The sequence below is a fragment of the Bos grunniens genome, chromosome 2 (assembly GCF_055505025.1).
Source record: "Bos grunniens cultivar Pamir isolate PY7600 chromosome 2, Bosgru_T2T1.0, whole genome shotgun sequence".
In the NCBI taxonomy this organism is placed as follows: Eukaryota; Metazoa; Chordata; class Mammalia; order Artiodactyla; family Bovidae; genus Bos; species Bos grunniens.
Window position 1 is genome coordinate 101,666,168 of NC_141166.1, and position 26,876 is coordinate 101,693,043.

General features: G+C 38.3%; 1 protein-coding gene across 38 annotated transcripts in view; it reads left to right on the forward strand.

Annotated features, from left to right (window-relative positions):
* The window catches only part of TANK (TRAF family member associated NFKB activator), a 96,157-nt gene that overhangs the window by 28,999 nt on the left and 40,282 nt on the right, over positions 1–26,876 (forward strand). For 34 of the 38 annotated variants that reach the window (XM_086369459.1, XM_086369612.1, XM_086369430.1 and 31 more), the window contains one exon: positions 14,216–14,363. The exons of the other annotated variants lie outside the window; for them this stretch is intronic. In XM_086369459.1, the coding sequence (XP_086225585.1) occupies positions 14,265–14,363 (99 nt within the window). In that variant the 5' untranslated portion in view covers positions 14,216–14,264. Of the gene's footprint in view, positions 1–14,215; positions 14,364–26,876 lie in introns of those variants that run through there. 38 annotated transcript variants of the gene reach the window in all.

Genomic DNA, 26,876 nt, shown 5'->3' on the forward strand with positions numbered 1-26,876 from the left:
CAAGTCAGAACGCTCAAGGAGAGAAACTTGTAAGAACATGAAATTGATAGAGTAATGACAATATTTTTAAGGAAAGGAAAAGAAGCCATAGTATATTATATGGCTCAGCAGTGAATAACATTACACAGTCATAAGAAAGTAAAAGTGCAATGTAAATCTAATAAATAGTACATAAATATTAGAAGGATGAGGAGGCATAAAGGGAGGGGAGACTTTAAAAGAGAGCTGAATCCTTGTCTTGCATAATGGGAAGACAAGTAAAATAGAAATCAGTAGTGACAATATTAGCAAATTATTTAGAAATACAAAGATAAATACCAAAAAGAATCAAAAGAGCTGAAAATTGTTGCCAGGGTGAAGAAGGAAGTGGGGAGGGAGAAGAGAGTAAGGGACTTCTGTTTTTCTTAAACCTTATAAAGTTATTTGTCTCATTAAAATATAGATGCATTATGCTTTGATTAAAAATAAATAGAAATTAAATTACAGTGAAAAGAACTAAGATATTGGTCTTTTCACATCAAAGAGACCTGGGTTTATCTGGGTCTTCCATTTTTCTGATTTGTTGACATTAGGCAACTTATTTAACCTTTTGAATCCCAGTTTCCTTTTCTGGAGAGGGAAGATTAAAATCAGATAGTTTATGTAAAGTAGCTGGCAAGTAATTTTTATCTCAGTAGGTGTAAGACTCTACCCCTGTCCCTAATGTTTCCCAGGAGGAAATAGGGAACGACCACCATTGTTGGGATGCTTACCTTTCAGATATAAGGTTCTTAGTGTTCAGAATCTTCTGGTTCATGGCTGTGTATGTGCCTGTTCAGATTGAAGGCCTGTCACTGGGATCTCTGTTCTTTATCAACTATCTGTAGATAGAGAATTTAAAAAGAATTAAGATGATTTGGAATGTTGGTAGCAGGGAGAATCAAGTTATAAGAACTGCTTGGTGGGAGAAAAGCTGTGGTCTCAGATTTGTCTTTCAACACTAACATCAATGCAAATGCCATTAATGGTGTCTCTTCCATTAATAGAGAAAACACTTGTCACACAGACTGGTGAATTGTGGAGATTTCATGAACCAAGATCAGCAAGAGTGCTATTGCTCTGAACCATCTGCCAAAGTATCAAAATACCTTTTTTTTTTTTAAAGAACATCTACCTTAGCAACTGCTATTTTTGATTCTGAATTCTCTGCACTTCCAGAACAATTAAAAAAGCATATCACCATGGAACAAAAGGACACTTTATGGAAGCCCATTTCCCTGCCTTGGTACATATTTGTGTAGTATTTTTCAGAGTTCAGTGCTTTCCCGTTATGACTTGGCCCTCTGCGGCAGTGATTCGAAATCTCTCACACTTGTTTCTCTCTTTTTCTACCCTCGCCTACCTCCCCCGTACTCCACCCCATGCCCAAAAAAAATTATGGTCCTGGAAGTCTTGGACAGGGTTTGCTGATGTGTTTTTTTGGTCTGTCTGTCTGTCTGTTTGTTTTAACTGCCCTGGATTATTCTGATGTACTGACAGGTTGGGAACCATTGTCCTACAGCATGCTGTGCCCCAGACATTCTAAACTGGGGCAGATGAGGGAACTGAGGCTCACAGAAAGGCTATAGCTTATTCACTCTCACCCATCAACAAGCATGTCTAGCTTGGACAGGGATTCTGCACTCCAGCTCTGATTTTATCTTTGGTTGACTAGGCTTTTTAATTTTGATTCTCTGATTTGTATTAAGAGAAGCTACTATATTTTACACAAGATGTGGCCTCAGTTAAAAATAAGATTTGGAATTTTTATTTTATAGCATCTTTTTATTTTTTCCAAATGCAAAAGGAAATGAAACGTCAAATCAAAATTTTTAATAAACTCTTGCCTCTCCACAATAGGATAGCATAGCAAATGCTAGGACTTACTAGATCTGAGTATTCACATGTGAGAAAAATGGGTGGCCCGGAAAAGAGTGGAAATGTGGGTAATTTTGGCACAGAGACAGGTTTGAGAAGTTGGTTTGTAGGGTTCCTCAGAGATTTGGGGTCCTGTATTCAGGAGTATTTGACATTAGGAATAAGAAAGTGTGTTGCATGGTATAAAAGTATTGTATCTGGTTTTAAACTTTTATCATATTATACATTTACAGTCACACCCTAAACTTCTTGGGAATGCCTAGAAATGGAGATCTGGAAATCTCTGAAACCTTATTTATTTTCTCACTGGAGTTCTGTCAATTACTTCTAATAAAACAAGTTGTGACTTGGCAAGCATTGGCCCAACAGCCTCTAGCTGTCCTTAGGGAAATTAAAAGCCGGGGTTTGAAGAGTTCTGTGCCAGTGATCAAGAGCACAGAATATATCTTATAATTATGTAGACTTTTGCCTGTTCCCATTTATCACTGGTAATATTCTCAAGGCTAAATATGACTGCCCAGCAATTTAAACTGCAGTTTAAGAGAAGGAAATAGGCCTTTTTGTGAAAAAGGTCCTCTGTCTCCCGAAGTTTCATTCTCTTTTCATAGACGAGCTCTGTCCTTTCATAGTGATTGTGATTTAGTAAATGACTCAGAGTTGTTGGAGGGGCCCCTAATCTGTTAACTCATGAAATTTTAACTACTTTTTCAAGAAAAACTTTGCCTTTTGTGAATCTGGTACGGCCTGTGACATCTCTTACACTATTGTCTTCGGGATGGAGGGACTTTTTTTCAAACTTTATAAGTTAAAACCAGAAAATAGGTAGAAACTGTTCTATTCCTGTGAAAGATGATTACTAATACTATTTCATTGTCATAAGTTTGGTAGAGTAGACTAGAAAGACTTAAGAAAAATCACACATTCAAACGCTCTACCAGAAAGTTATTTTTCTCGTTATTTAACAGTATATAAGGGTTAACACAGCAGAGCACTAGACAATATTCCCGCCTATATTTTGGTTTGTATTTGGGAGAAAGAAAGGTGTATATCTTGTGACACAAAGTGGTACAGTAGTGAGTTTTGCTTCTTTCTCTCCCCACTGTTTTCTTTTAAAACAATGTAGAGGTTTTGTTTGTTTTTTGGTAGAAAGATTTTGGCCTGGTTGACTGTCAGCCAGTGTCAGAGGACATTAAAAACAGGACTTTAAGAATAGTAGCTGGATGGAAGGCTTACTTAGCCATCATTTCTTCCTTTAGATTTCGTTAGCACTCAGTTGGTACATTTTTTCCTGCCTATTGTTAATTATGTCTCTGTTCGCACTTTTGTCCAAAATTAAATTCAGTATCCTCTCCTGTCTCTCAGTTTTTCTTCCTATTTCTCTGTGGCTGACTGGCATTGCTGTTTGCCCTATATTTTGAAAAATATGGCTGGCCAGACACCTTTGACAAAATAAACCGGTTACTTTGCTTATTAAAATACAGATGCTAGGACTCCTTCCCAGGCCAACTCTCTCAGAGTTGCTGAATGCTTCCTTCTTGTCTGTTGTACACATCCAGTTGGCCAGTGAATCCTGTTAAATTTGCCTTTTAAATGTCTCTTGAATCCATTTATCTTTCATTTCCCTTACTCTAGTTCAAGCCCTTAGCTTTTACCAGAATACAACAATGGTTTGCTATGGATATACTCACTTTGTCTCCCTCATTAGTTTGTATTCTGCTGGTATCTGGTTTATCTTTCTAAAACATATTCATCTCTTGCTTGAAAATTCCTTAATGTCAGCAGGTTAAAATTAGAGTGACATTCAAGGTCTATTGCAGTCTGGCCATATCTAAGTCTGCTGTGTACAGTTCATGTAGTTAGTACACTCTGCAACTGCCGGGTGCTTCATTCCAGTTATGGTCTACATGATTGGGACCCATAGGGTTTTTTCAGTGCAGGACAGTCATATGTGGTGGCCCCAACTATCCTGTCTCAGCACCCTGACCTCTCCATCCTTCCTGTATACATACCTCACTTGCGTAAATATTGTACTCACCACCAGTCCCTAAATGCACTATACTAGTGATGGCACCCCACTCCAGTACTCTTGCCTGGGGAATCCCATGGAAGGAGGATCCTGGTGGGCTGCAGTCCATGGGGTCACAAAGAGTCGGACACAACTGAGCGACTTCACTTTCACTTTTCACTCTCATGCATTGGAGAAGGAAATGGCAAGCCACTCCAGTGTTCTTGCCTGGAGAATCCCAGGGATGGGGGAGCCTGGTGGGCTGCCGTCTCTGGGGTCGCACAGAGTCGGACACGACTGAAGCGACTTAGCAGCAGCAGCAGAAGTGATTTCTCAGAGCGTCTACTTTTTCAGAGTGAATGTTCATTCTCCTTTCATTCTACTTGTTGAAATCATTCTCATATTTCAGGGCCCAGTATAAGTGTCAGATCCTCTGTGAAGCCTTCCACAATTCTCTCCTTTTAATTCTTCCTTCTATTATACCTTTTTACTGCTTACACTTTTACTTAACAGTTCTTTTCTTCTTCCTTTGAGATAAAACCTATGTACAATGAAATGCACAAATCTGGAGTGGACCTTTGGGTGAGCTCATGTATTTTTGCCTTACTAAATTATAAGCTCTAATTAGAGAAAAAGGCAAAGACTATATAAGTTTGTCTCTTTCCCATGGAAAAAAAAGGGAACCTACTGTGTCTTCAGTGCTGGGTCAGTCTTGAATATGATTCCAGTTGGGATACAGCTCAGCTTCTCTTTTAAGAACTCCCCAATGGCAGTGGCTTAAACCAACAAGACGGATATTTTATTTCTCTTGTGTATGACAGTTCAAAGTATAAGATGTCCAGAGTCAATACAGCAGCTCCACAGGGTCAAGGACCTAGGCGTCTTTATTCCTGTCGTTCCACATCCCGTTGTTGTTCCACCATCCGGAAGTATTGCCCTCACCACAATGTTTCGGGTGACTCACACAATAAAGGAAAAGGAAAGGGGGGAAAAAAGAGAGCTTGTCTTGGAAGTTACACTCACTGGCCTATGACCAGAACATAGTCACATGACCACATCAGCTAAAATTCAGGAATACTAGAAGAGCAGAGAATGGATATTGAGAAACAGTTAACAGATATGTTTCACATATGATCTCAGTCTTCACAATAAACCTACAAACTATATATAAAAAACTAATACTCAGAGAAACTAAGTAAATAGCCAGAAAAATTGCAGGTCTGAGATCTGAATTCAAAGCCTGTACTTTCTTTTCCATTCTACCTAGTAAAGTGTATTTCATGGCTGCAGTCACCATCTGCAGTGATTTTGGAGTCCAAGAAAATAAAGTCTGTCATTGTTTCCATTGTTTCCCCATCTATTTGCCATGAAGTGATGGGACTGGATGCTATAATCTTAGTTTTCTGAATGTTGAGTTTTAAGCCAACTTTTTCACTCTCCTCTTTCACTTTCACTTTCATCAAGAGGCTCTTTAGTTCATCTTCGCTTTCTGCCATAAGTGTGGTGTCATCTGCATATCTGAGGTTATTGATAATTCTCCTGGCACTGTTGATTCCAGCTTGTGCTTCATCAAACCTGGCATTTTGCATAATGTGCTCTGCATATAAGTTAAATAAACAGGGTGACAGTATACAGCCTTGATGTACTCCTTTGCAAATTTGGAGCCAGTCCATTGTTTCATGTCCAGTTCTAACTGTTGCTTCTTGACCTGCATACAGGTTTCTCAGGAAGCAGGTAAAGTAGTCTGGTATTCCTATCTCTTTAAGAATTTTCCACAGTTTGTTGTGATCCACACAGTCAAAGGCTTTAGTGCACTCATTGAAGCAGAAGTAGATATTTTCTCTGGAATTCTCTTGCTTTTTCTAAGATCCAGTAGATGTTGGCAGTTTGATCTGGGTTCCTCTGCCTTTTCTAAATCCAGCTTGAACATCTGGAAGTTCTCCATTCACATACTATTGAAGCCTCGGTTGGATAATTTTGAGCATTACTCTGCTAGCGTGTGAATTGAGTACAATTGTGTGGTAGTTGAACATTCTTTGGCATTGCCTTTCTTTGGGATTGGAATGAAAGCTGACCTTTTCCAGTCTTGTGGACACTGCTGAGATTTCCAAATTTGCTGGCATATTGAATGCAGCACTTTAACAGCATCATCTTTTAGGATTTGAAGTAGCTCAGCTGGAATTCTGTCACCTCCACTAGCTTTGTTTGTAGTGATGCTTCGTAAGGCCCACTTGACTTCCCATTCCAGGATGTCTGGCTCTAGGTGAGTGATCACACCATCGTGGTTATCTGAGTCATTAAGATCTCTTTTGTATGGCTCTTCTGTGCATTCTTGGCACCTCTTCTTAATATCTTCTGCTTCTGTTAGGTCCATAACATTTCTGTCCTTTATTGTGTCCATCTTTGTACGAAATATTCCCTTGATGTCTCTAATTTTCTTGAAGAGATCACTAGCCTTTCCCATTCTATTGTTTTCCTCTATTTCTTTGCGTTGATCACTTAGGAAGGCTTTCTTATCTGTCATTGCTATTATTTGGAACTCTGCATCAAATGGATATGTTTCTCCTTTTCTCCTTTGCCTTTTGCTTCTATTCTCAGATATTTGTAAGGCCTCCTCAGACAACCATTTTTTTTTGCATTTCTTTTTCTTGGGGATGGTTTTGATCACCGCCTCCTGTACAATGTCATGAACCTCCATCCACAGTTCTTCAGGCCCTGTGTCTATCAGATCTAATCCCCTGAGTCTATTTGTCAGTTCCACTGTGTAATCGTAAGGGATTTGGTTTTAGGTCATACCTGAATTGTCTAGTGGTTTTCCCTACTTTCTTCAACTTAAGTCTGAATTTTGTAATGAGGAGTTCATGATCTGAGCCACACTCAGCTCCTGGTGTTGTTTTTTCTGACTGTATAGAGCTTCTCCATCTTTGGCTGCAAGGAATAGAATCAATCTGATTTTGGTATTGACCATCTTGTATTGATATCTTTAACCCCTTCATTTTAAAAGCAAGGAAAATCGAGGTCCAGAGGAGGCAGGACTTGCCCTTGATGTCAACACCACCATTGCTTCATCTCAAGTTTCGTAGGACAAACACTAGCCTAGGTCATCATTTCTCTAAGTAACTGTCAGTGGTATACTTAACAGTTGTCTCAGGTTTGCAGAGTTGTTCTGATCTGGAAGTTCAGGCTAGACAATGCACAAGAAATACATATAATCCTGGCCTGTTTTAGTGACAAATGAGTATTATATAGCACTAAAAACGTCTTTATAGCTACCAGGAACCTGTTTTAGAAAGGATGACTGCTATTTGATAGTCATTAAAAGGAATGGGTGAAATCATTCCTACTGATAATTCAGAACCCAAATCAGATGACATCTACCTCTCAAAGCCTTTCCTAAACCTCATAAATATTAGATGTTAGCATTCTGCTTTCTGAACTCTAGCCTTTAGATATATTCAGGTACTCATATATATTCTTTAAATTACAGCTAGTGGTGTCTTCATGGGGGTGGGTTTTGTGTCTTTTGTTATCACAGTGGTGAGAACATCAGTGGTGCCAAGCCCAGGCTTTGTTTTTTGTTTTATTGAATGAAATATCCATCATGGCATCCTGGGAGAATATTTTGCAGCTGTAGTAAGCAATCCTTGAACTAAGATTTTCAGAAACTTAGTCCTAGTCACCTCAGTTATAGCTTTGTAGCTATATGCGGGTCATTTAACTCCTCTGAGCCTTGTCAGTCAAATTGAAATATGAGTAATAAGAAATGAAGAACTGGTGGGAAAAAACTTCGTAAAAGGCACGTAAAACTAAGGTGGCACTATCCCTAAAGCTCCTTGCTGCATCCCGCACAGTGCCTTACGTGTATTCAGCAAACATGTGCTTTACTTTTTCTCATTTAATTGGATAGTAATGGTATATATTTTATAAAATTAAAATTTGGCCCTTGTAGTCGATACATCTTTGTTGGAGCTGGGAAATTTTACCAAGGGAAAATAAAATTATCACCCTTGTGCACGCTGACTTTCCTACTCCAGGACACTTTCATTATGCACCAAGGATCAATGAAAAGAGAAAGCAGCCTGATGCCCATGAGTTTTCTTAGTGCTTCCTCCTGGGCGAGCACCTGCTGGACCTGGAAGGTAGAACAGGAACTTGCTGCCCTCTCCATTTCCATCTTACAGGAAGTACCCAAAGGAAAAAAGGAAATACTGTCAGAGTAATAGAGGTGGATATGACAAGACTACCTTGGCTTCAAGAGGATTGCCCTATGCTTTGTGTTTTGCCCACCCAGCTATAGTGTTGGGCATCAGTGAGTTAATCTCTTCCAGGTGTAAGTATAAGGAAACCAGCAAACCATACCCAGAAATAAATTAACACAGAAGGCTTTCCTGAAAATACATTTAAAAGAGTGAAGCCATAACTAAAAAGAGTGTTTCCACGGCAGCTCTAGCTTGGACCTTCTGGATTTGGGGGATGGTAGTGGCTATTAGGGGCTTCCCTGGTAGTTCAGACAGTAAAGAATCCGCCTGCAGTGCGGGAGACCTGGGTTCAATCCCTGGGTTGGGAAGATCCCCTGAAGGAGGGCATGGCAGCCTACTCCAGTATTCTAATCTAGAGAATCCCCACAGACAGAGGAACTTGGGGGGCTACAGTCCATGGGGTCACCAAGAATTGGACATGACTAAGCGACTAAGCACAGCACAGTGGCCATTAGATTTGAGTTTGGACATGTTTATTATAAATAAAACCATTTCCTTGGAGTCCAGCAACTTTAAGGGATACCCACATGTAATTGAAATGTGACTATCTCTTGAATTGTGAAATTAATTTTATACTTAACAAATGCTTTAAAAAATAGAGGAACAAGTGGCTTTAAAGTTCAGGGTGTTAATATTTGAAATCTGTCCAGTTTAACTAGCTGGGTTCCAGAGACTGTTTCCTTTTTCTCTAGTCAGTGTCACTGATCTGACACCCAATTTTCTTCTTGGCTGTGAGATAGGAATTAAATGTATCATTTATTTAGTTGTATTGACCTGAATCATATCTCCCCAGCATACATTCTTACTTCAGGAAATAGAATGTGGAATTTACTCAGTAACTCTTCGTCATGACGTTTGTGTGATCTAATTCAAGGACCTTAAATGAAGACTCCACATGATTTACTTGCATATGATGCAGCTATTTTTAGTACTGTATTTACATTTTTAAAAACAAGAATGCACCTTCTTGATGGAACAGACATGCATTTTTCGATTCACAGACGCAAGAGGTGTGTAACAAAGAAGTTTCTTAGAAATCAAATCCAAACATCTTTTTTGTTTGAAGGGAGAGAAACTTGAGTCCAAAAAGATTTAGTAGCCCTGAACTAAGGTCCCACGGTCAGTCAGTGACGGAATAAAACAAGAAACTAGATGAGTTCCCAGTTCAAGATTCTTGTTTGTCCCAGATTTTAAAATATAAGTGTGGTTTACATTGACAGTTGATTATGACATCTGCAGTTTGTTAAGACAGTTTTAGGCAATCAAGCCACATAACTACTTAAATTGTCTGATTTCTGTATGAGTGTATTATAGTATACTATACTCCCTATAGCTCCCTACCCTTATTTTTCTTTTCCTGCTCATATACTTACTTTTAATCTCATGTGCTTTTTAAAGCCACCCTAAGTCCTTTTCTGGATGATAATAGTATCTAAATAAATACTCAAAATGAAGCTTTGTGCTAATGCTTATTACTCTGTTTCCATAGTGTCTGTGGTATGTTAAGAGATCCTGGCAATGTTAATTAATTATCTTAACAGTATTTCATCTTTTCCGTCTATCAGAGGTAGCAGTAAAAACAGACTTCTAACTGGAATGCCTAAAAAAGTATCACTTTCATTGCTTCAGGGCTTCCCTAGTGGCTCAGATGGTAAAGTGTCTGCTTGCAATGCGAGAGACCTGGGTTTGATTCCTGGGTCAGGAAGATCCCCTGGAGAAGGAAATGGCAGCCCACTCCAGTACTCTTGCCTGGAAAATTCCATGGACTGAGGAGCCTGGTAGGCTGCAGTCCATGGGTTCGCGAAGACTCGGACACATCTGAGCGACTTCACTTACTTCAGTCACTTCATTCTTTCACAAGGTAAAAACACTGTGATCCCCATAATGTTGTTGTTCAGTCGCCAAGTCATGTCCGCAACTCTTCATGACCCCGTGGACTGCAGCACTCCAGGCTTCCCTTTCCATCACCATCTCCTGGAATTTGCCAAAGTTCGTGTCCATTGAGTCAGTGATGACTTCCAGACATCTCATCCTCTGTCAGTGTCTTCTCTGTCATCCTCTGTCGTCTTCTCCTTCTGCCTCCAATCTTTCCCAGCATCAGGGTCTTTTCAAATGAGTCAGTTCTTCACATCAGGTGGCCAAAGTATTGCAGCTTCAGCTTCAGCATCAGTCCTTCCAATGAATATTCAGGGTTGATTTCCTTTAAAATTGACTGGTTTGATCTCCTTGCTATCCAAGGGACTCTGAGGAGTCTTCTCCAGCATCGATTCGAAAGCATCAATTCTTTGGCACTCTGTCTTCTTTATTGTCCAGCGCTCACAACCATACATGACTACTGGAGAGACCATAGCCTTGACTATCCAGACCTTTGTCAGCAAAGTGATGTCTTTGCTTTTTAACACACTGCCTAGCTTTGTCATAGCTTTCCTGCCAAGAAGCAGTTGTCTTCTAATTTCATGCCACAGTCACCGGCCACAGTGATTAGAGCCCAAGGAGGTGAAATCTGGCACTGCTTTCACCTTTCGCCTTCTACTTGCCATGAAGTGATAGGGCTGGATTCTGCGATCTTAGTTTTTTTAATATTGAGTCTTAAGCCGGCTTTTTCACTCTCATCCTTCACCCTTAAGAGGTTCTTTATTTCCTCTTCGCTTTCTGCCATTAAAGTGGTATCATCTGCATATCTGAGGTTGTTGATATTTCTCCCAGCAATCTTGATTCCAGCTTGTAACTCATCTAGCCTGGCATTTCTCATGATGTGCTCTATGTGTAAGTTAAATAAACAAGGTAACAATAAACAGCCTTGTCGTATTCCTTTCTCAATCCTGAACCAGTCAGTTGTTCCATACGAGGTTCTAACTATTGCTTCTTGACCAGCATACAGGTTTCTCAAGATGGTCTGGTATTCCCATCTCTTGAAGAGTTTCCATAGTTTGATCCCCATAATAAAATCCTTGAAAATTCTTCTTTAACAAGTCTAGAAAATGATGTAGGAGTGTGCTTAGTATCTTACTAAAGACTGGCTGATAGGATTGAAATATTACCTGGGTACTTAAGGGCATTGTGATGTATGGTTAGCTGGTTTTCAACAAGGATGCCAAGGGCATTCAGTGGGAAGAGAATAGCCTTTTGAACAAATGATGCCAGGACAACTCACCAGCCACATAAACAGAAATGAATCTGGAGCCCTACCCCATACTGTCTTACACAGATTAACTCAATACAAATCAAAGGTCTAAATGTAAAAGCTAAAATTATAAAATTTCTAAAAGAAAATATAGGTGAAAATCTGTGTGATCTTGGTTGGATTAGGCAGGGGTTTCTTAGATATGAAAATCACAAGAACAAAAGAAAAAGATAAATTGGACTTCATCAAAATTAAAACTTTGTCAAAAGACACTATCAAACAAAAAGATAATCTACAGAATGGAAGAAAATATTGGAAATTATATATATGCATGCACATATATATATATATATATATATATAAAAGAAGGCAATAGCAACCCATTCCTGTGTTCTTGTCTGGTAAATTCCATGACTCTGGAGCCTAGCAGGCTACAGTTCATAGGGGTCACAAAGAGTCAGACACAACTGAGCATGCATGCACATGTATATATACACACACACGTATGTATGTGTGTGTATATGCCTTCCCAGGTGGCACTAATGGTAAGGAACCCTGCTTCCAGTGCAGGAGACGTAGAGATGCAGGTTCGATCCCTGGGTTGGGATGATCCCCTGGAGAAGGGAGGGCATGGCAACCCACTCCAGTATTCTTGCCTGGAGAACTCCATGGATATAGGAGCTTGGCAGGCTACAGTCCATGGGGTTGCAAAGAGTTGGACATGAATGAAATGACTTAGCATGCACATACAGGCACATAATAGGCACATATATGCATATATATTATATATATATATACACACATGCACATATAAAGTGGACAAAGGATTTGACTAGACATTTGATGTACATATACACACACACACACACATATATGTGTGTACATATGTGTGTGTATGCACATATATATGAAAAGTAGGCAAAGAATTTGATTAGACATTTCTCCAAAGAAGATATTCAAATGCCCAGTAAGCACTATAAAGATGCTCAACATCAAAACTGTGATGAGCTACCACTTCACATCCCATAGGATCCTAACATATTTTTAAATGGACAATAATTATTGGTGAAAATGTGGAGAAATTGAACTCTTGGGCATTGCTAGTGAAAATATAAAATGATAAAGCTTCTGTGGAAATGGCTGTAATGGTAGTTCCTCAAAAAGTTAAACATAACTGTCATCTGACTCAGCAGTTCTGCTCCTAGGTATATATTTAAGAGAACTGACAACATGTGTTCACACAGATATGTGTGAACAAATTCTAACTTTATTCAAAATAACCAAAAAGTATAAACAACCGAAATATCCATTAATTGAGGAATGGATAAATGTAGTATATCCATAAAATGGAATATTATTCAGACATAAAAAGCAATGAAATACTATTACATGCTACAACATGTTTAAAGATTGGAGATTTTATGCTTCATGAAAAAAGCCAGACACACTGGCATATACTTTATGATTCTAAACATTCAGAATAAGCATATCCCTAGGGTCAGAAAGCAGATTAGTGATTGTCAGGGGTTACAAAGGAGATAGGAATTGGGACTAACTGCTCATAGGTACAGAGTTTCTTCCTGTGATGATAAAAATATTCTAGGATTAGATTTTGGTGATAGTTGCACAACATTGTGAATACAGAAAACCACAGAAGTGTATACTTTAAAATGGTGAATTTATTTTATATGAATTATATCTTAATGTAAAATATGGAAAGCAGGTATACTCAAAGATAAAGATGTTATGAAAGAGACTGATATTATGAAGGAATTCCAGTCATAAAGGCTGTGAAATAATTTGGTATCCCCAAAACCCCCTGTGACTGATAGACAATTTTGTCTATTCTGTGGCTTTCAGAGAATTAAGAAAAAGGCTCCGTGGTGTGGTTTTTTACAACTTAACAAGAAAAATCAGTCATTAGGTAGATGATCCTCTGCTCAGAGTCAGGGAATGTCTTTAGAGATATAATGCAAATTGAGATGATAAAACTACATTACCTCCACTGAGGAAATTACCTGTAGTTCAGAAATAGCAGAGAAGTCAGAAAACTAATACAGAGTAGGGGTAAGACTGACGGGGTGTGATTTTTCTTTTTTAATGTACAGTTCAGTGGCAGTTTTCCCTAGATTGTGTGCTAAAATAAGAGCATTTTCACACATTTTAATTGCTGTGTGATAACAACAGTGTGAACTCCATCCACAAACATTTATTATCTACTTAATTTTGCTCTAATTTCAGTATAGCAAGCATTCACCTTATAAGTGGAAGTAACTGTCCATTTAGTAAAAAGAAATCCCTTCTCACATTGCTAAGCCTGTTGTACATTTCTATAATAAAAGATTAATAACAAATGGCCTTTTATATTTTTCCATTTTTAACTTGAATTTATAGAATACCATTTGCAAAGTAGCATCTTTATGAACTGGAACCCTAATTGCTCCTTAAACATTCATAAAGAATATTTCAAAATTGTAGAAGTTAAGGTTTTACAATATTCCAGGATTAAAATATCAGGATTTTATATGAGACTTTTTTGCTTTTATAAAGCTGTTTTATACGGGGACTTTCTTGATGATGCAGTGGTTAAGAATCCTCCTTGCAATAAAGGGTTCATGGGTTCAATCCCTGGTTGGGGAGCTGAGATCCCACATGCCACAGAGCAGCTAAGCCCACACACCGCAATGACTGAAGCCTGTGGCTCGGGAACCCAGACGCTGCAACTAGAGAGTCTGTGTGCTGCAGTGAAAGATCCTGTGTGCTGAGACCAAGACCTGACACGGCCAAAGAAGTAAATAAATATACTTGTAAAAACTATAGTACTTGATTCTGTAATGTTCATGATAAACAATACAGAACTGTCTTTGAGGCACATTTTAAAAATGATTTATACTACTTGATAGCTATCTAAATTGTTTGATTATTTTCCAGATCTGTCATTTACTTCATCATTTATAGTGATGCAACAGGACATAGAGGAATGGATAAAAACATTGGCGAGCAACTCAATAAAGCTTATGAAGCCTTTCGACAGGCATGCATGGATAGAGATTCTGCAGTAAAGGAACTGCAGCAGAAGGTATGTGGTTTTAGTTGAAAGTTGTTATTTATCCTGGTGAATGGAATTTGAATCTTTTGCAATGGAAAAAATATTTTTAGAACTAAAGAAAGAACTTCTTGAAGAACTAAAACGCAGGGATATATTAACATAAAATTTGAAGTTTTTATTTGCTAACTTTTTAAAGAATATTGTGTGACCTATGGAAAGAATTCAAGATAATTGTATTGAGGAAAGATAAGTATGTTATCTTCCATAAATAATTTTTAAGTAAAATGACAAACTAAAAGTCAGAGTATCACTATCTCATCTAGTTTTTTTGTTCATTTTTTTCATATTGTTACTTGGCTGACTGGAAGACTATACAGATTTTAAAATGTCCTGGAACTAAATTTGTTATTAATTTATTCTTTAACTATAAGTTAAAAATAAACTATTATTTCAGTGAAATCTTTAATGTCTTACCAGAAGTTTCAGCTTTTTAAAATACTCCTGTTCACATAAAATTTCTGCTTAGTGTTTGCAGTTTCTAAAGAAAGTAAATTGGAAGAAAAGTATATTCAGGCAAAAATTACCTGGTTAAGTAGTTCCTAGGCATGTCTGTTAATGATCCTTGATAAGGTTTTCACCAACCTACAGTAAAATGAGAAAAATAAGAATAAGGTAATGAACTTCCTATAATGCTAAATTTATTCCATTTAAAATTCTATCCTTTATTCTGATACTGTTTCTATGTTTCTGTACTATCAGAATAAAGAGCAAAATTTTATCAACATACCCATTTGTCAAATGATGATCATAGAGTTTTTGTTTTTGTTTTTGTTTTTTTTTGCTTAGTTAGTATCATTACTTAGTGTTTTGGGAGTCCCCAGTACACCCAGAGATTCTGCAGTTCTCTAAAAGGATTCACAGGACTTAGTACAACTGTCATACTCAGAGCTAAGGTTTATTACAGAGACTAGTAAAGAAACACAGCCAGATCATTAATGGAAAAAGACACCAGGTGGAGTCTAGAGGAATCCATGTGCAGGTTTCCTATACTCTTTCCCTTCTGTGAGGAGTCATACAGAGTGCACCCTCTCTCCAGCTTCCAAAAGTTCACCCAGCATATATGCAGTGCTTTGGCACAGGGAACTCCATTTGTGACTCAAGAGCTTGGGATATTTTTAAGGCTTGGTTACATAGGCACCCTGTGTCAGAAGGAAAGTAGTTATTCACCATAAATCTCATGGTAGTCTAAGTAGGTTGGCACAGCACTTAGAATCTTATCACTTAAGAAATGTTTTCAAAGATTACATTCCCAGATGCCAGTCAAGAGGCCAGCCTTGCAAATAGGTCTCTCTGAAGATAAATAACTTAAGGCCTGCTATGTTAAATTATTCCTGTAAAGCTGTTGAAAGTAGAGGATCTTATGTTGGTTCTCTCAATTAAAAATTTTTTTTTACTCGTCTGGTATTCTGAAGTCTTAAGAAATATGGTAGCCATGGAGTTCTTAGTTTCCTCCATAAGTATAGAAATACGCAATTCTCTTTCTCCTTTCTATTTGATACAGCTACTGTAAAACTAGTGTTATACCTACTGCACTCCATTTCTCAAAAATTATCATTTTTTTTGTGATTCTCATGTTGATTTACAAAAGAATACTCCCAGTTATGTAGGTAAATTTAATGGTCTAGAGATCTTCAGTAGGTGTGCATAAGAGAAACAGAGATAGGATAATGACAGACACTTTCTCAATTATTGAAGTGAAGTTTAAAATTTGGATTTGTTTTCCTTTCCAATTCATGTATAAGGCATAATCACTTTTTAAAAAGAGTATCAAAAATTCCCAGCTTTTATTCTTATTTTCTCATTAGGTTCATTAAGAAACTTCAACAATGCTGTGCCTATTCTAGGAACATTGGGAAATATAGAATAAGGGAATAGGAATATTGAGATATTCTTGGGATAAGACAGAGACACGTATTTCTCTATCTCCTGATCTTTCTGCCCTGGCCAGTAATAAGCAACTGAAAACTCGTATAATTCAATCTCTGCCATGGAAGAAACCTTTATTCACTATGGCACTTATCCTAAAGAGGGGAAAGGAAAATATTTTTATGTTTCTCAAAAATAGAAGAAAAAATGTTAAACTCTAGACACTGAATTTATTTAAGAGACATTATTGAGTGTCTGCTATGTACTGAGCTCTTAATAAGGTTCTGAGAATACTAAAATAAAATATGGTTTATGTCCTTAAGGACTTTCAATAAGTAAAAAAGATCAGTAGTTATTACTGTAGCATGCTAAGTGCTGTAGTAGAGATCTGTACAGGATAACATGTGAGCACAGTGAAGAGGCACTTAACTCACTCTGGGAGGATCAGGTCATAAGCCTACCACTAAGCCCACCCCTTGAGTCAAGATTAGGAGGAGCTGGGCAAATTAGGGAAGATGGATCCTGAAAGCAGGGGAGAAATATATATAGTAAAAACTCAGAAGTGAGGGCAGTACAGGAAAAGCATCTGTGAAGATAGATTAGGGCCTTATCATGATGGTTATAACTAAGTAGTTTTGTACTATATTCTTATTCATTCAAAATATATTGAAGGACTTGATATGTGCTTTAGAAAAGTCTTCCTGACAGTGGGATAGAGGATAGATAGGATAGAGAGTAGTGTGGAATTGGCTCAACAAACATACTGGTGCTAAGCAGTGGTGTAAGATCAGGAGTATAAAAATAAGTGGCAACCATCAATTTGCACTTTATTATATATAAGTATATAATTATATACCTGTGCTTAGTCATGTCCGGTGACCCTTCGAACTGTAGCCTGCCAGGGTCTTCTGTCCATGGAGTTTTCCAGGCAAGAATACTGGAGCAGGTTGCCATTTCCTTCTCCAGGGGATTTTCCTAACCCAGGGATCAAACCTTCATCTCCTGTGTCTCCTGCATTGCAGGCAGATTCTTTACCCCTGAGCCATCGGGGAAGCCCACCTGTTAATATACATACATTACATACATCATGAGAAATGCTGCACTGGGTGAAGCACTAGCTGGAATCAAGATTGGCGGGAGAAATATCAGTAACCTCAGATATGCAGATGACACCACCCTTATGGCAGTAAGCAAAAAGAACTAAAGAGCCTCTTGATGAAAGTTAAAGAGGAGAGTGAAAAAGTTGGCTTAAAACCCTGCATTTCTTAAAATTCAGAAAACTTAAGATCATGGCATCTGGTCCCATCAGTTCATGGCGAATAGATGGGGAAACAATGGAAACAGTGACAGACTTTATTTGGGGGGGCTCCAAAATCACTGCAGATGGTGACTGCAGCCATGAAATTAAAAGACGCTTGTTCCTTGGAAGAAAAGTTATGACCAACCTAGACAGCATATTAAAAAGCAGAGACATTACTTTGCCAACAAAGGTCTATCTAGTCAAAGCTACAGTTTTTCCAGTAGTCATGTACGGATGTGAGATTTGGACTATAAAGAATGCTGAGCGCCAAAGAATTGATGCTTTAGAACTGTGGTGTTGGAGAAGACTCTTGAGAGTTCCTTGGACTGCAAGGAGATCCAACCAGTCCATCCTGAAGGAAATCAGTCCTGAATATTCATTGGAAAGACTGATGCTGAAGCTGAAACTCCAATACTTTGGCCACCTGATGCGAAGAACTGACTCATTGGAAAAGAGCCTGATGCTGGGAAAGATTGAAAGCGGGAGGAGAAGGGGATGGCAGAGGATGAGATGGTTGGATGGCATCACTGACTTAATGGACGTGAGTTTGAATAAGCTCCTGGAGGTGCTGATAGACAAGGAAGCCTGGCATGCTACAGTCCATAGGGTCACAAAGAGTCAGACACAACTGAGTGAATGAACTGAACTGAATATTACATTTCAGTTTACTAAAGAAAAATCAATGGCAATCATTTGGTTACCTCTGGGACATACAGGTGAAAATGTCCTGAATTGGAGATTATAGATACAGATTATAGAACAACAATTTCATTATAGTCCCGAGTGTGTACATTTCCGAATTATAATGTGTAGGGTGAAGGGATATTTGAAGAACAGAAAAGGAAGAGGAAGAAAATATGGCCAACCAGTTGGTTGCTAGAGATTCAGAAATAGGTTAAGGAGTTTACTCTGAACATGAAGAAACACACATTCCTCTGAGAATTGGAGGGTACAAGAGAGAAAAATAGCTGCAAAGGAAAATAAGTTTGTATGGAAGAAGTGGAGATGGCAGGAAGTTTAAAGGAATTATCATGTATTACTTATATCTGGAATCCAAAAAAAGTCAAACCTGTAAAAAAAAAAAAAAAAACAGTAAAATGGTGGTTACTTGGGAGACAGAGAGAGGCAGAGAAGATTGATGTTGTTTAAATTTATAACAAGTAGTAAATAAGCCATGGATATCTAATGCATGTTATAATGATATAAACAGTAATATTGTATAATTATTTAATGTGTTAAGTATGACTACAACAATAGTATTACAAAATAAATGTATCAAAGTAACTCACTATGCACCTTAAACTTACATAATATTATATGTCAAATTTATTCAATTTAAAAAATCAAACAAAAAAAGAGTGGATTTTCTTATGAGAGTCCGTTTTTTTCCTGTGAAATACAAGATAAGATCATCTACTGAGTGAAATGATTTTAGGATTTTAGGATAGTCTGAAAGTGATAATAAAGACTTGAAAGCTTCAGTTAAGTGAGAGAAGAAAAATGTGGCATCCAGCCTTTATCATGAAGTTTTGGTGGTGTCAATCAATGTTTGCTGGTTATTCTTTCAGCAGCTTTCTTGATGTAGAAGTAATTGGATGGCCAGATCCAAGATTAAGAGATTGTAGAGTTAAAGTGAAAGAATTTTGGCTAGGTGACCAGAAAGTACATACAAAAGCAATTGAAGTTATGTGCTTTGAGATATAAGCTAAAATCAGAAAGAAGCTAATCCAGGAGGAGTCTAAGACTAAGAACAAAAAGAGGGTTTATGGATGAATTGTTCATGAAGTGAGAGGACAGATACAGAGGGAGTAGAAGAATGTGAGTTCAAAGGATGGATTATTGTCGTTGAGCGAAGATTGATGTTTAGTATCATCTGTTTTCATAATGAGCCATGAAAGTGGATAGCTGGAATGAGATTGAGGAATTCAGGAAACTCTTAAATGAAGACTAGAGCACTTCTCCTAGAATGGTAGTAGATTTAAGAACATTTAGAGTGATATTGTGAAGGAAAGAGCAAAAATTCCTGAATATAAGGAAGTGACTAGTGTCTTGGAAGATAACTGTTTTGAGGAGAGACTGGTATAATTAAAATACCTTGTGAATAGCTTTTTGCCTAAGTTTAAAGGAATAATGGCCCAGAAGTGGCAATAATGAAGCAAATGACTTACCTTTTTGTTCTCCTGCATCTAACTCCATTGCCCAATCCCTGTTTGACATAACACTAGACAGCTTTATATGAGGGGGGTTACAGAGGCATCTATAATTATTAGGAGACAACATAATTATTCCCATTTTAACGTGAGATGCTAGACTTGCTAAAATTCAACTTTATTGGCCATTACATTGAAATAAGTACAATGAAATAAGAGTTTAGAAATTTGATCACATTCATTACTTTTTTAAAAAATGAACATTTTTCCAAAACATTTTTGTGAGAAAACATTTATACGTCCTTTTGACATTTTTTGGATTTTATTTTATGGAGCATTTATTTTTTTTAATTATAGACTCAAATGTACCAAGTGTAAATCACTAATTTCTCCTTATCTGTCTACTCTCAGAAGTGAGATTGAACTTTGAAAAGTTCAAGCAAGTTGGGTATTCTCCTTTCATAATCTTTAGTAATAAGATATATACACATTCTCAAACTTGTAGTATGAGAAGATAAGAACAAATATCACTTCCAAGATTTTTAGCCTGGATAAATGGAAGATTGATGATACAGGCACAGAAAAAAGAGAGTGCTGATTTTGATAAAGGAAGTTACTTGGTTTTATCTGATATTTTGAGTTCAAGAATTAGAAGATCATTGGGGAAAATTATCAGCAGACTATTGAGTTATGGGTCTTTGAAGTAAAGTACCAATTGAAAGTACAAATTTAGGAATCATCTTTGTAGAGATGATACTTGGAGTGATAGGAGAAGGACGTACTAAGAAAGAGGAGCAAAGGAAGAAGGGAAGCAAGAAAATAACCTTGGAGAAGTCGCCTGGCCTTCTGAAAAGGCCCCAGGAGCTGTACTCTGAGTGGCCTTGGCTGTGCTTCCGAACGTTAAGCTTAAAATAATTGGTCTGTTGAGTGACATCAGCAAGGTGACAAAGTAGGAAGTTCCAATCCCCTAATTCTCCACGAAAACATCAAATAAACAGACTGAAAAAAATTTTCTAGGAATTTTGGAAATCAGTCTGTGATGTATGGCAACAAAGCAAACACTTAGTCCAAAAAAACCTACCTTGAAAATAGAGAAAATTTAACAGCATTTTACTCACCCTAGACCCACCTCATCCCCAGTATGGCATTGTTCATTTGGAAGGAAGCAGCCTAGTTCCTGATTCCCTCAGGAGGGAAGAAAGGAAGAAGCAAAGTGGAACATTTTTGAAACATCCTGGCCAGTCTGTGGACTACCCAAGGGACTGTTTTCTGTCTTAATCTGAATTGAAGCTTGGAGTTGGGAATGACTGCATAGTTTAGGTCTCAGACTGGCAACTCTGGAAAGCAGTGGTGGGCATCATAACATATGGAAACTGCAGGGAGGGGATTGTAGTGAACACGTGGTGCAAGAGATGTGTGAAAAGGAATATAATGGAACATCTGAGGGCCCGAGCAGACACTTCCAAACAGCCAGGAAAAATCAAGAGGGAAAAAATCACAGAGAACCAAACAGGATACATACCCAGAAGATACTTGAGAAAACCTTAAACCTTTACCCTGGACTAATGTCAAGGTTAAAGGACCTGCTAATTAGTGAAGATCATCCACACGAGGTTGCAGGTCAAACACCCAATTTTCAACCATAGCAAAGCATTAAAAAAAATGAGAATGTGGCCCTTTCAAAGGAGAAAAATAAATTCCCAGAAACAGCCCCTGAAGAAATACATGCATCAGATTTACTAGACAAAGACTTTCAAAGAATTGTTGTTAACATGCTCAAAGAGCTAACGTAAGGCAGAATCAAAGAGCTTAAGTAAATCAGGAAAGCAATAATATGAACAAAATGAGAAAATAAAAATTTTACCCTAGAGGTTCAAGAATATACTTGAACAAGCAGAGAAAGAATCAGTGAGCTGAAAGACAGGTAATTTGAAAGATTGGAATCCAAGGAACAAAAAGAAAAAAAGAATAACAAAAAGTTAGCAAAGCCTAAGGGAATTACAGGACACTATCAAGTACAGCAATATGCACTATGGGAGAAGAGAGATTCTTTTGAAGAAGTAGATTATTAAATAAAGCTTCTCAAATTTGAGGAACTATATATATATATGCATATATATATATAAATCCAAGAAGCTCAACAGACTTCATGTAGGGTAAATCTAAAGAGCCCTACATCAAGACAAATTGTAATCAAACTGTTGAAAGACAGATATAGAATCTGGAAAGCCTCAGGAGGAAAGGGACTCGTGTACAAGGAAGCACCACTAAGGCTGTCAGTGGATTTGTCAACAAAAAGCTTGTAGACCAGAGGGCAATGCTATGTTGTATTTAAGTATTAAAGGTGGGGGGAACAACTATTAACCAAGGATTTTATATCTGGCAAGACTGTCCTTCAGAACTGAGGGAGACATTAAAATATTCCTAGACAAACAGAAGTAGAAGGAGTTCATTACCCCTAGACCTGACCTATAAGAAGTTCTAAGGAATGCCCAAGTTGGAGTGGAAAGGTACTAGAGAGTAACTTGAAGCCAGGTGAAAATATAGAACCCTTTGGGAAAGGTAAATAATAGACAAATATAAATATCAGTATTATTGTAATTTTGGTTTGTAGCTCTGCTTTTTATTTTCTACAGCCAGATTTAGAACAAGATATAAAGATAATTTTAAGTCTATATTAATGGGTTTATAATATATAAAGATGTAATTTGTGACATCAGTAACAAAGTGGTGTGCAGAGCTAGAAAATCTGAATAGGCCAATACCTAGTAAAGAAATTGAAGCAGTTACCAAAAAGTTTACAAAAAGAAAGCCCAGGACTTAATGGCTTCGCTGGTGCTTTCTACCAAACATTCAAAGAATTAACACCAGTCCTTCTCACACTCTTTCAAAAATTTGATCAAAGTAGAGTATTTCCTAACTCAATTCTATGAGGCCAGCATTACTCTAATTTCAAAGCCAGACAAAGGCACTACAAGAAAACTACAGGCTGATATCCCTTATCAACAGTGATGCAGAAATCCTCAACAAAATACTAGCAAACCAAATTCAACAGTGTGTTAAAAGGATTATACACCTAAACCAGTTATACACCTTATTCCTACATTGCAAGAATGGTCAAATCAGTGAATGTAATACACCACTCTAACAGAATGAAGAGGGGGACAAAAGCACAGGATCATCTCAATTGATGCAGAAGAATTTACAAAATTCAACACCTTTTTTTTTTTAATGTAAAAACACTCAACAAACAGACATTATGTAACTATTACAACATATTAAAGGCTATATGTGACTGTTTATAATAGCCAGGACATGGAAGCAACCTAGATGTCAGTCAGCAGATGAATGGATAAGAAAGCTGTGGTACATATACACAATATGTATTCAGCCATTAAAAAGAATACATTTGAATCAGTTCTGATGAGGTGGATGAAACTGGAGCCTATTATACAGAGTGAAGTAAGCCAGAAAGAAAAACACCAATACAGTATACTAACATACATATTTAAAAGCAGAGACATTACTTTGCCAACAAAGGTCCGTCTAGTCAAGGCTATGGTTTTTCCAGTGGTCATGTATGGATGCAAGAGTTGGACTATGAAGAAAGCTGAGCGCCGAAGAATTGATGCTTTTGAATTGTGGTGTTGGAGAAGACTCTTGAGAGTCCCTTGGGCTGCAAGGAGATCCAACCAGTCCATTCTGAAGATCAGCCCTGGGATTTCTTTGGAAGGAATGATGCTAAAGCTGAAACTCCAGTACTTTGACTACCTCATGCGAAGAGTTGACTCATTGGAAAAGACTCTGATGCTGGGAGGGATTGGGGGCAGGAGGAAAAGGGGACGACAGGATGAGATGGCTGAATGGCATCACTGACTCGATGGACGTGAGTTTGAGTGAACTCCGGGAAATGGTGATGGACAGGAAGGCCTGGCATGCTGTGATTCATGGGGTCATAAAGAGTTGGACACAGCTGAGCAACTGAGCTGAACTGAACACATATATATGAAATTTAGAAAGATGGTAGCGATAACCCTATATGCAAGACAGCAAAAGAGACACAGAGGTATAGAACAGTATTTTGGGCTCTGTGGGAGAAGATGAGGGTGGGATGATCTGAGAGAATAGCATTGAAACATGTATATTACATATATATGAAACAGATTGCCAGTCCAGGTTTAATGTATGAGACAGGGTGCTCAGGGCTGGTCCACTGGGATGACCCAGAGGGATGGGATGGGGAGGGAGGTGGGAGGGAGGGTTCAGGATGGGGAACACATGTACACCCATGGTTGATTCATGTCAATGTATGGCAAAAACCACTACAATATGGTAAAGTAATTAGCCTCCAACTAAAATAAATAAATTTTTAAAAAAAGAAAAAAATCTTGGCTTCTAGTGAACAGCCAGCCACTTGCTTCAGGCTATAAATAACCAGTTTAAAAAGAAATAAATAAAGGCTATGTGTGAAAAAACCGCATCTAACATAATACTCCATGGTGAAAGACTGAAAACTTTATTTTTCTGAGATAAGGAACAAGACAAAGATGTACACGTCCACTACTTTTATTCAACATAGCACTGTAAGCCCTATCTAAAGCAGTCAGGCAAGAAAAATATCTAAATTGGAAAGGGAGAAGAAAAATTATCTCTCTCTGTTTGCCGATTTCTGTATCCTATGTATAGAAAACCCTAAAGATTCCATCAAACTGTTAGAAGTAATAAATTCAGCAAAGTTATAAGATATAAAATAAACACACAAAAATCAACTGCACTGCTATACATTAACATGAAACAAGCTGAAAAGGAAATTAAGAAAATTCCATTTACAACAGTATCAAAATCAATAATATACTTAGGAATCGACTTAACCAGGTAGGCGACAGACTTATACACTGAAAACTACAAAATGTTGCTGAAAGAAATTTTAAAAAGAGGGAGTTCCCTAATGGGTAGAATTCCAAGCTTTCACTGCCATGGCCCAGGTCCAGTCCCAGCTCAGGGAACTGAGATTTCACGAGCTACATGGTGTACTCAAAAAAAGAAAAGAACATTTGGGGGAAAGTCTGTGTTCATGGGTTGGACCCTTACCTTTCACCATATACAAATCAACCTAAACCTGCTCAAAGACCTAAATGCAAGAGCCAGTACTGTAAAGCTCTTAGAAGAAATCATAGGGGAAAGGCTTCATGACATTGGATTTGGGAGAGGGTTCTTAGCTATGGGCTTCCCTCATAGCTCAGTTGTTAAAGAATCCGCCTGCAATGCAGGAGACCCCAGTTTGATTCCTGGGTCAGGAAGATCTGCTGGAAAAGGGATAGGCTACCCACTCCAGTATTCTTGGGCTTCCCTTGTGGCTCAGCTGGTAAAGAATCCGCCTGCAATGCAGGAGACCTGGGTTCGATCCCTGGGTTGGGAAGATCCCCTGGAGAAGGAAAAGGCTACCCACTCCAGTTTTCTGGCCTGGAGAATTCCATGGACTGTGTAGTCCACGGGGTCGCAAAGAGTCGGACACTAGTGAGTGACCTTCACTTTCACTTTCTTAGCTATGACACCAGAAGCACAGACAGCAAGAGGAAAATTATTAAGTTGGACTTCATCAAAATTAAAACCTTTGTGCATCAAAAGACACTATCAATAGAGTGAAAGGCAACCCAAGGAATGTGGGGAGATAATTGCAAAAATGTATCTGATGAAGGGTTGATACTTAGAGTGTATAAAGAACTATGCTCAAAAACAACAAAAAACAACCTAGTTAAAAAATCAACCAAGGACATGAATAGACATTCTCCAAAGAAGTTATACAAATGACCAATAAGCACATGAAAAGATGCTCAACATCATTTTTCAATCACTCAGCCATCGAGTCCAGCTCTTTACGATGCTAATGACTGTGGTCCGCCAGGCTGCTCTGTCCGTGAGACTTTCCAGGCATGAATACTAGAGTAGGTTGCCATTTCTTCCTCCAGGGGCTCTTCCCAACCCAGGGATTGAACCTGTGTCTCCTGCATTGGCAGGCAGATTCTTTATACCACTGAGTCACCCTGGAAAGTGAAAGTGAAAGTTGCTTGGTCGTGTCCGACTCTTTGCGACCCCATGGACTATGCAATCCAATGGAATTCTCCAGGAGAATTGGTCCAATCCATGGAATTGTATATGGTGAAAGGTAAGGGTCCAACCCATGAACACAATCCAATTCCATGGTCCAATCTATGGAATTCTCCAAGCCAGAAAACTGGAGTAGGTAGCCTTTTCCTTCTCCAGGGGATCTTTCCAAGCCAGGGATTGAACCCAGGTCTCCCACATTGCATGCGGATTCTTTACCAGCTGAACCACAAGGGAAGCCCAAGAATACTGGAGTGGGTAGCCTACCTGGGAAGCCATCATTAATTTGACATCATTAGGGAAATGCAAGTTGAAATCACTGTGCTTAGTCGCTCAGTCGTGTTCTGACTCCTTGTGACCCCATGAACTGTAGCCCACCAGGCTCCTCTGTCCCTGGGATTCTCCAGGCAAGAAAACTGGAGTTGGTTGCCATGCCGTCCTCCAGGGGATCTTCCCAACCCAGGGATCGAACTCAGGTCTCCCCATTGCAGGCGGATTCTTTACCATATGAGCCACCAGGGAAGCCCAAGAATACTGGAGTGGGTAGCCTAACCCTCTGCTGGGGATCTTCCCAACCCAGGGACTGAATCAAGGTCTCCTGCATTGCAGGCAGATTCTTTACCAACTGAGCTACCAGGAAAGCCCTGAAACCACACTAATCCCATTCCCATTGGGATGGCTATTATAAGAAATAAAAAAAAAAAGTATTGGTGAGGATGTAGGGAAATTAGAACTCTTGTACATTGCTGATGGGAATGTAAAATGGTGTATCAACTGTGAAAGATAAATGATGTTTCTTCAAAACAAAACATAGGATTATTACCATATAGTCTAGCAATTCCACTTCTGGATAGATACCCAAATGAACTGAAAGCAAGGATTGAAAGAGATATTTGTATGCCTATGTTTGTAGCAGCCTTATTTACAGTGGTCATAAGGTAGAAGGAACTCAAGTCCCCCTCAGTGGATAAATAGATAAACAAAATATACATACATTGTGTATGGTCCTGCTGCTGCTGCTAAGTCGCGTCAGTCGTGTCCAACTCTGTGCAACCCCATAGA